Genomic DNA, 14,252 nt, shown 5'->3' with positions numbered 1-14,252 from the left:
GGTGGCTGGCCCGGTGCTTCGCTTTGGGAGTGGGGGTTGGAAAGGGAACGTCCCTCCGAAGGCTCCGGCCAGCCCTGAGCTCTCCAGCCTCGGCGGCGCGTGGCGCGGGCTCAGGGGCTTCGACCGTCTGACCGTGCGCGCCCAGGCCAGGTGGAGGGAGGCCTGGCCCCGCGCGCTGGCACCGGCAGCGGGGAGGCTGGCAGGGAGGCATCGTGAGTGATGGGCTGTGCCGGGGGAAGCAGGTGTGAGCCGAGCAGCGGAGCAGAGAGGGCGCCGGCCCTGGGGCGAGCGAGGATGATTGCTGCGCGGGTGAGGCTTGGCCACGCCTCCTGCAGGAGCAGCGGGGTGACGCTCGGGGTCCCTCCCCGGGGACCTCCCGCCGCGGCTTGACCAAGAAGGCCCCCAGCTTCTGGCGTGGAGAAAAGGGAAGCCCAAAGTTCAGGGGTCCTGCGGGACAGTCGTCCAGCGCCCCTACGCGGGACAGCCTCCCCTCCGGGCAGCCGCAGCTCGCCTTCCTGACCGCTGCCCTCGGCTCCGCTCGGGAGTGACCCCGGTGAGAGAGGCCTGGGCTCCCAGCGGGGACGTGGGCCTCCCGAGGGCTCTCTGGCCGTAGCTGAAACCGTCTCTGTGTGGCGTCCGCGGCCAGGAAGGACACACCAGCGGTCCTCAGGCCCTGGACAGCAGCCCCTGCCGTGCGGGTGTGCTGGAGACCGGTGGACGCCGGAGAGCGAAGGGCTGGGCGGTACCCACACAGAGGCCAGGCGCCCGGAGCGGCTCACGGTTTGTCCGCGTTGAGTTTGCGTGCTGAGGAGGGCGACGTGGGCGGGGCCCGTGCCTTCTGCTTTCGTGTCAGGAGCGGAGACGGGGCTTGGTGAGGTTGGTGGAAGGGCGCCGGGGCGGGGTCAGAGGGGCCCGGGGCAGCAGCATCGGGGCAGTCCGCTGGCGGAGCCTTGGGGCAGGGAGCGGGCGGTGCCCACGTCGCGGGCCGCCCTGCGCATTCCTGTCGGGGATCCGTGGAGATGCAGCCTGCGGCATGGGCCAGGTAACCGAGGTCTCAGATAGCAGAAACGAGGCCTGAAGGCGAAGAACTAAGATGAAAGACCAAGAGCCAAGGCTACCCCGGAGGCCTGGCTGGCAACACAGCGCCCACGTGCCTGCAGGTCCAGCCCGCGCCGGCTCCTGTCTAGGTAGAGAGGCCGTCGCTGCACGGCACAGGCGGGCTTCACATGCCCTCCACGGACAAGTCAGACCCAGGCTCCAGCCGTCCCGGGAAGATCACGTAAGGTGGGGCCGGGCGGCGGGGGCCGGGCCCGGCCCCTCCTGATGGCGCTTCCCTGGGCCGCTGGCAACTAAGCAGGTGCGCCCGGCCGGGCATTTTGAGTGGGCGCTGGTCCCGCCACCACCGAGAGGCCACGCCCGGCGGGCAGAGTGGGGTGGCGGGGGGTGGTCGGAGTGACGGCCGCGGCCCAGCCTGAGCGTCATCTCTCAGCACCCAGCTCCCCGGCTCCAGATGCTTCCCGGGGGACTGCTCTGGCTCTGTGCCCTTGGCTCGGGCCCGCGGTGCTGAGGAGGGCCGAGGGGCGGGCGCCCCGGAGGACCGGGCAGCTGAGGCAGGGAGCGGTCGGAAGGGCAGCCCGGCCCCCGGCGGCCCCGTGAGGAGCCGCGGACTCTGCGCTCACGGGCCTCCGGCTCCCGGGCAGCCCGGGGCAGGGCCCCCCGAACTTTAGCCCGACTCTCTGAACTTCACGCTGTCAGGAGACGTGCGCTGGAAGCCGCCCCAGAACAGACAGTCCTCGGCTGGTCCGCTCTTCCCGCGTCCAGACGCAGCAGGGTGTCGGGTTTATTTATTCCACTTGGTGGGAACACGGTGTCCCCATGTGCTGGGCCGCTGCCTCCAGCCCGGGGCGCACGCGTGCCCCGTGGGGGCCCGGGCTTGGCTGAGCCTCGCCAGCGCAGACCTCCGTGGTTCCCGGTTTGGAAGTCCCGGGGCCTGAGGCCGCGCTGGGCGGGGGTCTCAGGACGCCGCTCCTGCTGAGGCTGGCGCCACAGGGCGAAATCGGCCTGCTCCTTGGGGCCCTCGGGACCCTGCCTGCGGCTGCCCCCCCTTCTCCCTCGCAGTCGCGTTCTCGGCAGGGCTTCGGGCAGGCTCGGCGCTTGTGTACTCCCGTCAGACACCCCGGGAGGGTCTGCTGCGTGGGGCCCCGTCACGCAGGACGTCAGCCCTGCCCTGGCCAGGGGCTCCACCAGCGCCTGGGGCTGCCCGACAGGGCCGGGGAGGGCGGGCGGCCTCTGGCCGCGGCAGGAACGCCGACCTGCCCGCGGCGGGCCCCTCCCGTCGGGGCTCGGCCCTGGCTCTAGCCCTCCTGACACTTCAGGACCCCTCCGCTGGGGCTCCGGGGTCGTTCTTCTTTTCCATTGAAAGACATTCCATTTCCTGTGTAATTAAATGTGTGGTATCGAGTTAATGTTCTCTTCTGAGCACTCTGGCAGCCTGGCAGACCCTAGGGTCTGGCCAGTGCAAGGAAAACACACGCTCCTCAGAGACCCCCCGCCGGCCCACCCCTCTTCCCTCCTGCAAGAGCCACCCTCTCCTTCCTGGCCACTGTCACCCCGAGCACTCACCCACGGTGCCAGAGCCCGGAGGCCGCAGCCCCTGTCTTCTTCTGGGGGGCCTGGGGTCTCGGTTCTGCCCTCTGGCGCCCCGAGGCTCTGGGGCCGTGAAGGGGAGGGGAGTGGGCTCCCCAGAAGCGACTCTGGGTCCCCATGACCGGACTGGGTCCACCGTCCACGGCGGCCAGTGCGCAGAGCAGTGTCTCTGGGGGGAGGGCTGGCGAGGCCCGGAGAGCCGCGTGAAGGGCGGCAGGCGACAGCCAGCCCAGAGGGGCCCCCTGCCGCAGGGCGGGGCGAGGTCTCAGCAGGGACAAGCTCTGGGCTGGCCCGGGGGGCTTCTGTGTGGGCGCCCCGCAGTGTGGCCTCACAGCCAGGCGGGAGGGGCCGGGCCGCCTCGGACCTGCTCTGCCCTTGGCTGAAGGCCATTGTTGGGTGACCTGACCCCTCCAACACCATCTCCCTCCTCATCAGCGCAAAGGGCTTGGGGGTACAGATAAGCTCAGACAAGGCGGCGCGGGGACCCCTTGATGGGGAAGGACCCCTGGGTCCTCGGCAGGAGGACGGGACCCGGTTGGGGGTGGCCTTGCAGTGGCCGGGAGGCAGCGAAGGCAGGGTGGCTGGGGGTGGCCAGCCGGGAGGGCCAGCGGGGCTCCCACACGGACGGCCTCCCTGGGCGATCGAGAGCCCGACCCCGGCCAGTGATGCCTGCCAGCACCTGGGGTCTCACTGAGGGGCCTGGCTTCGGGGGCGGCTCTGCTGCCTGGCAGGCACAGTCAGGGTTCCTCGGCCATCGATAGCCGCCCTGAGGGCGTGGCCGCCTCTGCCCTGGTACCCTCATTCCTTGCTGACCGGCCTCCCCGGCATGCTGTTTTGGACTCTGAAGGACGGGGGGGTGGGGATCCGGTGGCCCAGACAGGTGCTGGCTCCCGGCGACCATGTTCCATTTACTCCAGCAGAAAACCACCCTCCTCCCCCAGCCGTCCCGGTCACTGTCTGCAGTAAACTGAGCTCGGTTCAAATGAGAAGCTCACGGAAGGAAGGACGCTGACTGTCGGCCAGAGGCTCCCCGGCATCTCTCTTGCCCAGCAAGGCTGGGTGAGCCCAGGCCCAGCGGATGGTGATGGCGCCAGTCCAGGGCTGGGCGAGGGTACCCGGACAGCGGGCGGCGCAGGGTCCTCACCTCCGCGGCAGTGTCCATCCCCGTCGGCAGCGCTGAGCTGCCCGCGCCCCAGGCACAGGGAGGAAAGGCGACAGGCGTCACCCGTGTCCCGGCCACGTCGCCTGTCCGATGGGTCAGTGCCAGCCCCAGAGCCGTTTGCTTCTAGGGTGAGGCGGCTGGGCACTGGGCGCTTCTCAGCCCTGTGAATGAGGGCTCCGCGCTGGCCAGGCCTGACCCCACGGCTTCTGACCCTGAAGCCGGTCCCACACCCTGGGCTGGTCATCTGGGCCCGGCTGGGGAGCTCCCAGGCAGTCACTGCCGTGCCCTCTGCCTGTGTCCGGTGAGCTCGCCCCTGGACACAGCCCTCTAGCTGGCTGCCCGGTGGGCCCCTGCTGGGGCTCACTCCCGAACGGGCCGGACAGAGCTGGCCAGGCGGCGGGAGTCCTCCTTCCCCGCCCCCTCCGCCTGCCGGGGCCCTGCCTCCCCGGGCCGGGCGCTTCCCACGCCGGGCCTGCAGGCTGCCCCGCCCGCGCCCGGTGTCTGAGCCTGGTGACCCAGGGCCGGCCGGGCAGGCAGTAAAGGAGATGGATGCCCTCTCCTTGCAGGGAAATCCATCACTCTCCGGCGTGCGGGTCAGACGGCCTCGCCAGGGGCAGCTGAGTGGCCTGTGGGAGCTAAGAAAAGCACAGGCGGGCCGATACCGATGCGTTTCCCAGGCCCGAGCAGCGTCTTCTCCCACCCTCGCCCAGGCCTGGGGCGGGGCCCCCCCACTCCCGGGCCCCGGGTGAGTGGAGAAGGACAGGCGGGCAGCAGCAGGAGGGCCCGAGGTGGCCGGTCTGCGGGCTGGGCCTTGGGGGACGAGGACAGGCAGCCTCTGCCGTGGACGGCCCCCGGCTGGGCCATCGGCAGACGAGGGCGCGTGCCTGGCTTCCTTCAGCCGGCCGCCCCGTCCTCCCCGGCACCACCGCGGGCGTCTGCGGTGCTTGCGAGCGCCCGCCGAGCCCGGCAGGGGCTGAGGCACACCCGCTTCCCTCACCGGCCTCTCCCCACCTGGAGGCAGCAGGGCGGGGCGTGCTGGAGTCTCATCTCCCGCGGACCCCAGGACGCCTGTGGTCCGGGTCCTCCCCTTCCTTGGAAGCTGCGGTCGCTGGGGAGCCGGCCGGCCGGGGGGCGCTCCCGGGACGGGCTCTGGTGGAGGCGTCCGTCCGGGGTCCCCTTCCTCCTGCTGCAGACCGCCCTGTCCTGGCGCTCTGCTGCCCTCTGTCACCTCGGCCCGGCGGCCTGCTTCTCCGCTGGGGGCCGGCAGCCGGCGGCCAGCCGGGTGACCCGCTGTCCTGTCTGCCCGCAGATGTGCAGCACATTAAGAGGAGGGACATCGTGCTGAAGCGAGAGCTGGGCGAGGGCGCCTTCGGGAAGGTCTTCCTGGCCGAGTGCTACCACCTCAGCCCCACCAAGGACAAGATGCTCGTGGCTGTGAAGGTAACTCCCAGGCCCAGGAGCTCGGGGGCCACCGGGGCTGGCCAGCGGGACGGACGGGCTGCTTCATGGGGACGTGGTGCCCACGGGCTTTGTCCGCTGCCACTGGGCGCTGGTTCCGAGGTTGAACACAGGACCTCCAGGCCACAGCTTCTCCTTTGGCTTCAGGGGCGGCACCTAAAGGTGCCTGGGGGTAGCCAGAGGAGCAGGTTCAGCTCGTGAAAGGCCCGGCTTATCTGGAGGCCCAGAAGGCCTGCCCGCTCCTCAGTGACTCGGGGTCCGGTGGGCCCTTGCGGGGCGTCATTGGACCGTTTTCCAGCAGCGGAGTTGGGCAAAGGGTGGTGGCTCTCGGGCTGCAGATCCCTGCGAAGGGAAGGGGGGGCTGAGCAAAGGAGAGCAGTGGGCACTTGGGGGGCGTTCGTAGGGCTCCCTCCCCCCACCCATCCAGGTTCTGCCCCCCGGGGAGTATGCCCAGGGAGCAGCCGGCAGTAACCACAGCCAGGTGTGGCCAGGCCACTTGTGCAGGTTTGCGTGGGCTGGTCTGCCCGGGGGCGCCGGGGGTCGCCTCCTGCCGCCTCTGGCGTGAAGGTAGAAGAGCAGTGAGCAAATCTGCGACATGACTGGCCAGAGCAAGTCAAAACAAGCCAGGACACCTCCCAAGGGCCCTTCCTGTCTAGCGAGCTCTGGCCGGAGGGGGCACCATGGTGTCTCAGGGGTGACTCGCCCGTCGTTGCACCTTACTGAGGATGCTGGGCAGGGCATGTGCTCACCTGCCCATGTGCTCTGATGGCCCGTGTTGGTGCCTCCTGCGAGCAGGAATTCTCTGCCATGTTCAGGCTAGGGCGGGAGACCCTGCTCCCCCAGAGAACTCTCCCTCGGACCCAGAAAATCCCCTCCCTTCCCACGGAGGGCTCTTACCAAGCGGCTCCTGGACAGCATTGGGGTGGGCCCTGCCTGCGTAGTTGCAGCTGGGGGGCCATGGAGGCCGGGGTTCCCAGAGGCATCCCAGCAGGGCTGTGCGGGCCCTGGGCAGCGTGGAGAGTCAAGCCTGGGTGGATGTCCTGTGCCCTCCACTGGTTAGCTGTGTGACCCTGGGCAAGACGCTGAGCCTCTCTGGGCTCAGTGTCTCCATGTGTAATAGGCATTGTAGTAGCCCCCCTAGAATCTTGGGGATGCGTGGTATATCACGTGACATCCCGAGTATGCTGATTGGCACCTAGTAAGTGCTCAGTGTGGCGTCCTTGCTGTCTGCTTTCTGTCATCATCATCCTGGTGTCCATGTGACTGACTGTGGCTACCCACAGATGCGTGACCTCTTGCCCTGACCACCTAGAGGAGGGATGACCACACTCACCGAAGGGCCAGAGCGTAACTATTTCGGCTTCGGGGCCATTGATCCTCCATGAGAAATCCTGGGCTCTCCCTGGGTAGTGGGAAACAGCAGAAGCAGTTCACAAACTAATGAGGGTCACTACTTTCCAGTTTTTTATAAAAATAGCCATTGACTGCTGACCTCCACTCTTGAAAATAAATAAGGAACTCAATCATTGCCCCATAAAAGGTCCCCGATTGTGACCGCTGCAAATCAACTAACTCGTGTGTGTCCGCAGTCGCCGATGGGTGGAGATGTGAAGGTAGCGCTGAGCGGCCGGACCAGGGTCATGGGAAGGTTTCTAACTGTCTAAACTCAGCCTTGGCCCTGCCCTGGAACTTTATTTATAGGATGGCACTGATCCTCTGGGGTCTTCCAGCACTCTTGGGGCTGGGGTGGGCCCTGGGGGATGCGCTGCCTGGTGGCGAGGGCCCCAGCCAGACTGGACAGCGCGAAACGTGTTTTCTGTGGGCGACAGAGAACCCATTCAATACAGCCCTCGGTTAGGACTTCCCAACATTGTGACTTGGAATTAATTGACGAGGGTCTTTTGACCATCAGTTGTTACGGAGGAAACAAAAAGCAGAAACGATAGCCTTGGTTTTGAAGACACTTGTAGTCTGTCGGGAGACAGGAGGAGCCCGTGAAGGGAACAAGGGCAGGGCGAGGTGTTTGTGTGTGCGTGCGTGTGTAAGCGTAAGTCAAAACCATGACATTCGTGGTATTTCCAATTAGGCAGCGCCACATTTAAACAGCCATTTAACAGATAATACATTTACTCAAAGGAACTCTAACAAGTCTCTCTGCAGAGAGATGATCAGGTGTCCAATCTACTCAGTCATCAGACATACACATGAGACGCCACCTCACACAGCACACTGGCTTCGCAGCAAAGACAGCACCAAGTGCTGGCGAGGAAGCAGGGCAACTTGCAGCGTCCTGCATCCGAGGAAACATGAGGGGGATGGCTGCTGTGAGCACTTTGGTGTTGCACTACATTGTTGTAAGGCTCGGCCGGCGGCGTCAGGTCTGTACCCGAAGGAGTTTACCTACCTGCACGTCCATCCCCCACCCATTTATCTACTATCCGCCTGTCTGTCTTCCGTCCGTCCGTCCGTCTGTCTGTCTGTCAGTAACCTATCACCTATTTATCATCCACCCATCTGCCCACCCATCTATAATCTATGTGTGTATGCATGAATGTGGCTATCTATCTGCAATACGGCACGCCTAAGTTTATTCACAAAGTCAGATGTCCATTGGAAGCAATCCCAATACTCGTCCGTAGCATCATGGACAAATAAACATGATATATTCACACAATGGCGAACTTTTCAATGAAGAAAATAAATGCAACAATGTACAAGAATCTCAACAGTAAGGTGTTGATGTAGACATATATATATATATATATGTAAGCACATATATAGTAATATATGTGTTTCTACTTAGTCAAAGTTCAAAAAACCATTTAGGTTTGTCATATTTAGGAATTCATATTTAGGTACTAAGGGCTGTTTTTAAAAAGCAGAGGTGCACTTTCATCAGTCTGGTTTCCTTTGGGGTAAGAGAGAGCACACGGGGTGTCACAGAACTGGGCGGGGGCACTGTTGGGAGTTGGCAATATTTTAATTTTTGCTGGCATTGTGGATGCACCGGTGTTTGCTTTGTGGCAAAGCAGTGTGCTGCTGTGCGAGAACTTTCTTTCATGCATTTATTACATTCTTAAAATATGCTTGATGTAGCCATTCATCCCATAGTATTTGTTGAGCACTGACTGTGTGCCTGGGCCTGTGTGCGGTCCTGGGGATTGAGGGAAAAGGAGGCCCTCGCCCCTTGCAGCTCCTGGCTCAGGCATAGAGTTAGAGCCCAGAGGGAAAGTGGAAGGCGAGGCGGTGATGACAGCGAAGAGGATGGGGGTGAAGAGGCGAAGATGGAAACGGCTAGGGAGGGACCAGAAGCCGCTGGACAGCTCAGCCCTGCAGGGGACACTCAGCAGGGTGCCCGCCGGTGCCAGGCCCCGCAGAAGCCGTGTGAGCGTGTTCATGCTGCAGCGAGGCCTGACAGCACCCCCCTGGCGGCCGGGCCCGAGAGGCAGGCGCGAGCAGGCGAGGGGCTGCACCCCTCAGTGCGGAGCCGTGTGGGGCCCGGGCCGCCCTTCCCTGACACGTGCGGGGTGGGGGGCTCCCGCTGCTTTTCCTGTGTCCCCCGCTCCTTGCTGCCCTGTGGGGACCCTCTTGTGAGGCGTGGGTTCTCACGAGGCTTTGTCCTGAGCTTGTCCTGCTGATGGAGGGTTCCCCCAACTTCGGTGACCCTATATTTGACGTCCAAAACATCGAGTTAACCCTTCATTTATTACCTTCATGTTATCTCTCCCTTTTTGGATGATACACCTTCTCGTGTGTTCTTGATCATCATTTCTTCACTCCTGTGCATTTATCTTTTAACCTCTTGGCCTATAATGAAATTCATTTTATCTGCAGGGTATTTGTGTTATGGCTATTGATAATTTTAAGCTTTGGGTTGAACACGGTATTTCTTCCAGGATGTCTGAACTGCCCCTTTTGATTGATTTGGAGTGTGTTTTTGTTTTTTGGCTTTTTTTTTTTTGGTATATGGGGAGTTCATGATTCTAGTTTCAGCTGCTTCAGATTGAGCAGAAACTAGTGAAACAATCTGAGTGCAGAATCTCAGATTTTTGCTGATTTCCCAAGTTTTTTCTTTTTTAAGATGTATCTATTTATTGTGCATACAGAACAGGGGTACAGGCGTGGTGAGAGGCTTCACCAGAGACAGAGTGGGGAGCAGAACAGGTGAATCGACGAAGTCCACTGCTGAGGGGAGCAGCGGGCGGGTCAGGAGAGGTCTGCCGCGCCATGTGGTCACCTCCAGGGTAGGCGGGGATCGAACTCATGCGGAAGTGGCCTTAGCCTCTCAGTGCTGTGCTTTAACCCGCTGGGCCCCCAGGGAGGGCCCTGATTTCCCAAGTTTTTAAAGTAAGAGTTAGCACTTGTGAGCCACAGCCCTTCCGCAGTTCCTTCTAGAGTGTTCTCCCAGGTCCCGTAAAGCGGCCCGCTCTCCGCTCTGGTTTCCCTGACCTTCATCCCGTTAGCGCTGATGCTGACGGGCCTCCAGGTCACGAATGAACTGGGGGCGCTGGCAGCTGGCTAGGCCGCAGCTTTCCTATCTGCTCTGTGGGACAGAACATCTCTGAGAAGCCAGGCGGCAGCGAGTGATGGGGTAAAGGCCGGTCAGCGTCGCGTCGCCCAGGGGCGCCGGCTAGTCTGTCGCGTGGGTAAGACTCAGTCGAGCATTTCTCTGCCCCAAAGGACAGCACATGCAAAGGGCCCGTGGCCGACAGCGTCCCGGAGGGGACACGGGACGGGACGGCCTGGGGACTGAAGCAGTGAGCAGGCTGGGGACCAGGGGAGGGAGGGGCGACGGGCAGCCTGGAATTCGGGCCCAGGACGGAGTTAAGGATTTTACCCTGAAAACCGTGGGGGCAAGGAGCCAGTTGGGAGCTAGGGAGACAGAAGAGAGAAGGGCACCGTGGTTGGGGTACCGGCCCACCTTCCTCCCTGATGAAATAGTTTGGGAATCAGCTAGGAGAAGCGGCCGCGGACCGGAGAGACGAGGAAGGCCGTCTCGCATGTTCGTCTCGGTGGGCTGAGCGTGCGCAGTCAATCGCCCAGGGGGTCTGAGCCCAGGAACGTGGGTGTCTGTGTGTGTCCCTGCCGCGCAGCCCCTCGGGCTCCATGTGTCGCTGGTCCGAATCGAGCGCCCCTCAGCCGATCCCCCAGAAGAAGAGTAGCGCAGCAGAGGCCCTCGGCTGGGCAAGTGCAGGGCGACGGCCCTGTGGAGTGGGGAGCTGTGGAGAAAGCTGCGTCCTCGCCTCCCACCCCCTGAGGAGCCCGGGGACCCTTCTCTCCACGGTGGGGGCGCGGAGACCAGACGTGCAGGCTCTCAAACGTTGGGGGTCCAGAAAGAGACCATAGGGGCAGCGTGTGACTCCCCCCTTGCTCAGTCCCCAGGGCCTGCCGCTCTAGGCCGGAGTCTGCCCGCCATGTGGGCGCCCGGCGCGAGAGCTGGGGGCGGCCCTGCCCAGGCGGCCACGGGCACCGGCGGTGTCTGGGAGTGACTTACGCTGGCTGGCCCCGTCTGGTCCGCTCGCCCCCTCGTAAATCCAGCACTCACATGCATCTCTGTGTCCTCCCCGCCCGCCCTAGTGGGCTCCGTTCCTTCCCCGTCTTCTTCTCTGTGAACATCAGTAAATCACTGGCGGTGTCTGAGTCCTGCCCAGGCACTCAGGGCCAGGCCGCCGGGCTGCCCTGTGCCCCTCGCTGCCGCCCTTGCCCACGCCTTTGCCAGGGCTTGGCTCCGGAGGGGCACCCCGCGCCGCCGGCCCTGCTTGGGGCACCTCCAGGGACTGCCGTCCTCCGGTCGTGGCGGCCTGGGGGAGGCTGCGCTCTGGGGCCTTGAGCCCCGACGAAAGCCTGTGCCCCGGGAAGCAGCAGTCTTCACCCCGGAGCCGTCTTGGCGGGAGGGGAGCGGGCGCCCTGCCTGCCCGGCGCTGCCAACAGCCAGTGCCCTGCGTTGCCCCAGGCCCTGAAGGACCCCACCCTGGCGGCGCGGAAGGATTTCCAGAGGGAGGCCGAGCTGCTCACCAACCTGCAGCATGAGCACATCGTCAAGTTCTACGGGGTGTGTGGCGACGGGGACCCCCTCATCATGGTGTTCGAGTACATGAAGCACGGGGACCTGAACAAGTTCCTCAGGTAAGCGCGGGCTGCCACGGCGCCCGCCCCTCTCCCTGCCCGGCCCCCCCGAGGCTCTCACCGGAGCCAGAGCAGCAGGGACAAGGCCTTTGCTCCAGCCCATCGCGCCCTCGGCGGCTGGGCACAGGCCCCTGCCGCCGACGCTGGCGCAGCCTGGGCTCCGAGTGGGCCTGGGGGGCCGCGGGGGCACCCCGGGGCCTGCTGACCCATGGCGTCCCCCGCCAAGGCTCAGGCCCAGCCCACTCAGAGGCGGCAGCTAGCTGGGTGCTCCCCCAGGCCTCGCCAGAGATGTCTGCCGACGCATAGATGTCTCGGGGCTACAGATTCATCAGAGGCAGAGCTGGATAAAAGCGAGGGCAGATTTCCCCCGGGTCACAGCACCCCGTGCGGCCACTTGAATTTTAATGGACGTGGATCAAAAGTATAAAGCTCAGTCCTTGACGGCAGAGCTTCAGTCCCCACGAGTGGCCGGGGGCCACCCCGAGGCAGTGAAGGTTCAACATACCCGCCCAGGGAGAGTTCTGGTGGATAACCCTGCTCTAGCACAGTGGGGTGTGACTGCAACGAGCCCCCTAAGTCTGGAGCCTGAGTACCTGCAGTGTGAGAGGATCTCGATGGAAATGGCAGGACACTGCAGGACCAGCCTTCCCGATGTGTGGGGGGCGGCCGTGCTCCGGGCTGAGGCCTTCTGGGGAGCATGTTGCCTTCTGGGCCCTGCACACTTGGGGTGCCGTCTCTCCAACACCCACCTCTGAATCCCACCGAATTCTACAGCTGAAACTGAGATTCTCAGAATTTACATGTAGCTGTGAGAGAGCCCAACCTCCACCCCAGAAACTGGCGAGGTGCCCCCAAGGGTGGGGCATTCAGCGAGGGGCTGGGGACAGGGCAGGAAGGGTGGTGGGAGACAAGGGCCAGAAGCATCTTTGAATCTGCCTGTGAGCTGGGCTTGGAGAATGGCCCCAGAGCCTTCACTCGAGCCGCCAGCATGTCCGAGCCCCGGACTCGGTCCACAGCCCGTCCTGCCTCGCTGTGGACGATGCCGTGTCGCAGGACACGCGGGACTCAGCTCCTTCATGGTGTCGTAGCGATGCCCCGGAGCGAGGTCTTAGACTTCAGTTTTCTCTCCCAAAACAAGAGCGTCGCCGACGGCCTCCCAGCCGTTCTGAGCGCGACGTGCCAGTATCCGCACCCAGGCGAGTCCTGCGTCGCTAGGTGCTCGGTGGGGGTGATGGAACTGCTACCCGCCATGTATTTCACCAGCAGCAGGGGGCCGTCACATCTCTAATTCCGAGAACACCCCTCAGAGACCGGGGCGTCCCTCTCCCTGGTCTCCGCTCCCCTGGGCTCACAGGGACACGCTCCCCCCACCCCCCTGGCCCAGCTGGACCTCAGCGGCACCAGCAGGACCAAACAGGTGTCTGCCTGTGCCGGGCCAGGCCCAGAAGAGCAGGGCGCCAGGGCGGGCCACCCCGGCCCCGGCCTCAACTGCAGGTCGGGGCGGGGCTGCGGCGACCACCCCGCGGAAGGATGGCCCGCGGCTCGCCCTTGCCGCCCGCTGGAGCAGCCACTCTCCTTCCAGCGAGGTGGGCAGCGCCCACAGGCGGCAACAACATGGGCGTGTCCATGTTTAACGGAGCCTTTCGGAGGAAATTCGAGAAGCAGTGAAACAGGCCGGCGCCGCCAAGGCCGCCTGGGTGTGGTCCAGTGCGGCTGTCTGCCTCCTGCAGAAGAGGGTGTTCCCGAGATGCTGACGCAGTGTTGGGGTGGAGGGGGGCCGGGGTTCCCCAGGATGCTGCTTTAGGGTCATAGGGTCTTTCCCTCTGGCCCTGCCACCCCAGAAGCCACCCCACCCTCGGCGGTGTGCTGGGGCTTAGCAGCGCCACCCCAGCGGGTGCTAGGATCCCTCCAGGAGCCCACAGAATGGCGGGGAACCAGCCCCGCCCCACCTGCCAATCAGAAGCCGGGGGTGGGGCCTCTGGTCCCGTTGACCCCGCCCACTTCCTGCTCTTCAAGTTCAAAGCTCTCTCCAGCTGGGCACCTGCTTTCCGCTTCCTCCTAAATCTCCGGTGGCCACTCTGGGACCTCTGGGACTTAGGCAGTTATGTGCCTCGGTTTCCGCATCCGAAAATCGGGGTGCGGAGGCCTCAGTGAGTTGATACATTTCAGACGCCCAGAGCAATTCTTAGCACAAATGAGAGCCTTGCTGAGTGGCCGTTCGTGGATTATTCCACCAGACATGTGGGCCCGGCCCCCTGGAGAGCGGTAACATTTCACGAAGAGAAGGCTGCGCCCCACCTCTGGGCGCATGTGCACCGCGCGTCACCCGCGCTGCCTCCGTGGCTCCCCGCACCCACATTGGCAGGGTCTGCCTGGAGGAAGGCCGGGTGGGGACAGGGGAGCTGGGTCCTGGCGCGCGGCCTCCCCGCCCCTGAGCTGTCTCGCCCCTGTCCTCCCCGCCAGGGCCCACGGGCCGGACGCCATGATCCTCGTGGACGGGCAGCCGCGCCAGGCCAAGGGCGAGCTGGGGCTGTCGCAGATGCTGCACATCGCCAGCCAGATCGCCTCGGGCATGGTGTACCTGGCCTCCCAGCACTTCGTGCACCGGGACCTGGCCACCAGGAACTGCCTGGTGGGGGCCAACCTGCTGGTGAAGATCGGGGACTTCGGCATGTCCAGGGACGTCTACAGCACCGACTACTACCGGGTAAGGGCGGCTGGCGCGGCCGCGGCGAGCTGCCCCGCCCACTCACGTGTCTGTCGCTGCCATGACCCTGTCGCCTCGGAGCACACGCGTGCTGCCATGGCCCCCGCACCGCCGGCCACCCGCACACCTGTCTAGTCAGTCGCTGGTTGCTCC

General features: G+C 64.3%; 1 protein-coding gene across 1 annotated transcript in view; it reads left to right on the top strand.

The window, feature by feature from the left end:
- Positions 1 to 14,252, top strand: part of NTRK3 (neurotrophic tyrosine kinase, receptor, type 3) — a 121,986-nt gene that overhangs the window by 76,324 nt on the left and 31,410 nt on the right. The window contains exons 6-8 of the mRNA XM_012732672.1: positions 5,118 to 5,248; positions 11,220 to 11,392; positions 13,856 to 14,099. Of these exons, the coding sequence (XP_012588126.1) occupies positions 5,118 to 5,248; positions 11,220 to 11,392; positions 13,856 to 14,099 (548 nt within the window). The remainder of the gene's footprint in view (positions 1 to 5,117; positions 5,249 to 11,219; positions 11,393 to 13,855; positions 14,100 to 14,252) is intronic.

Source organism: Condylura cristata, unplaced genomic scaffold (genome assembly GCF_000260355.1).
Source record: "Condylura cristata isolate star-nosed mole 26May11 unplaced genomic scaffold, ConCri1.0 scaffold00035, whole genome shotgun sequence".
NCBI lineage: Eukaryota > Metazoa > Chordata > Mammalia > Eulipotyphla > Talpidae > Condylura > Condylura cristata.
Note: the sequence above shows the minus strand (reverse complement) of the source record. Positions and strands in the feature narration are given on the sequence as shown.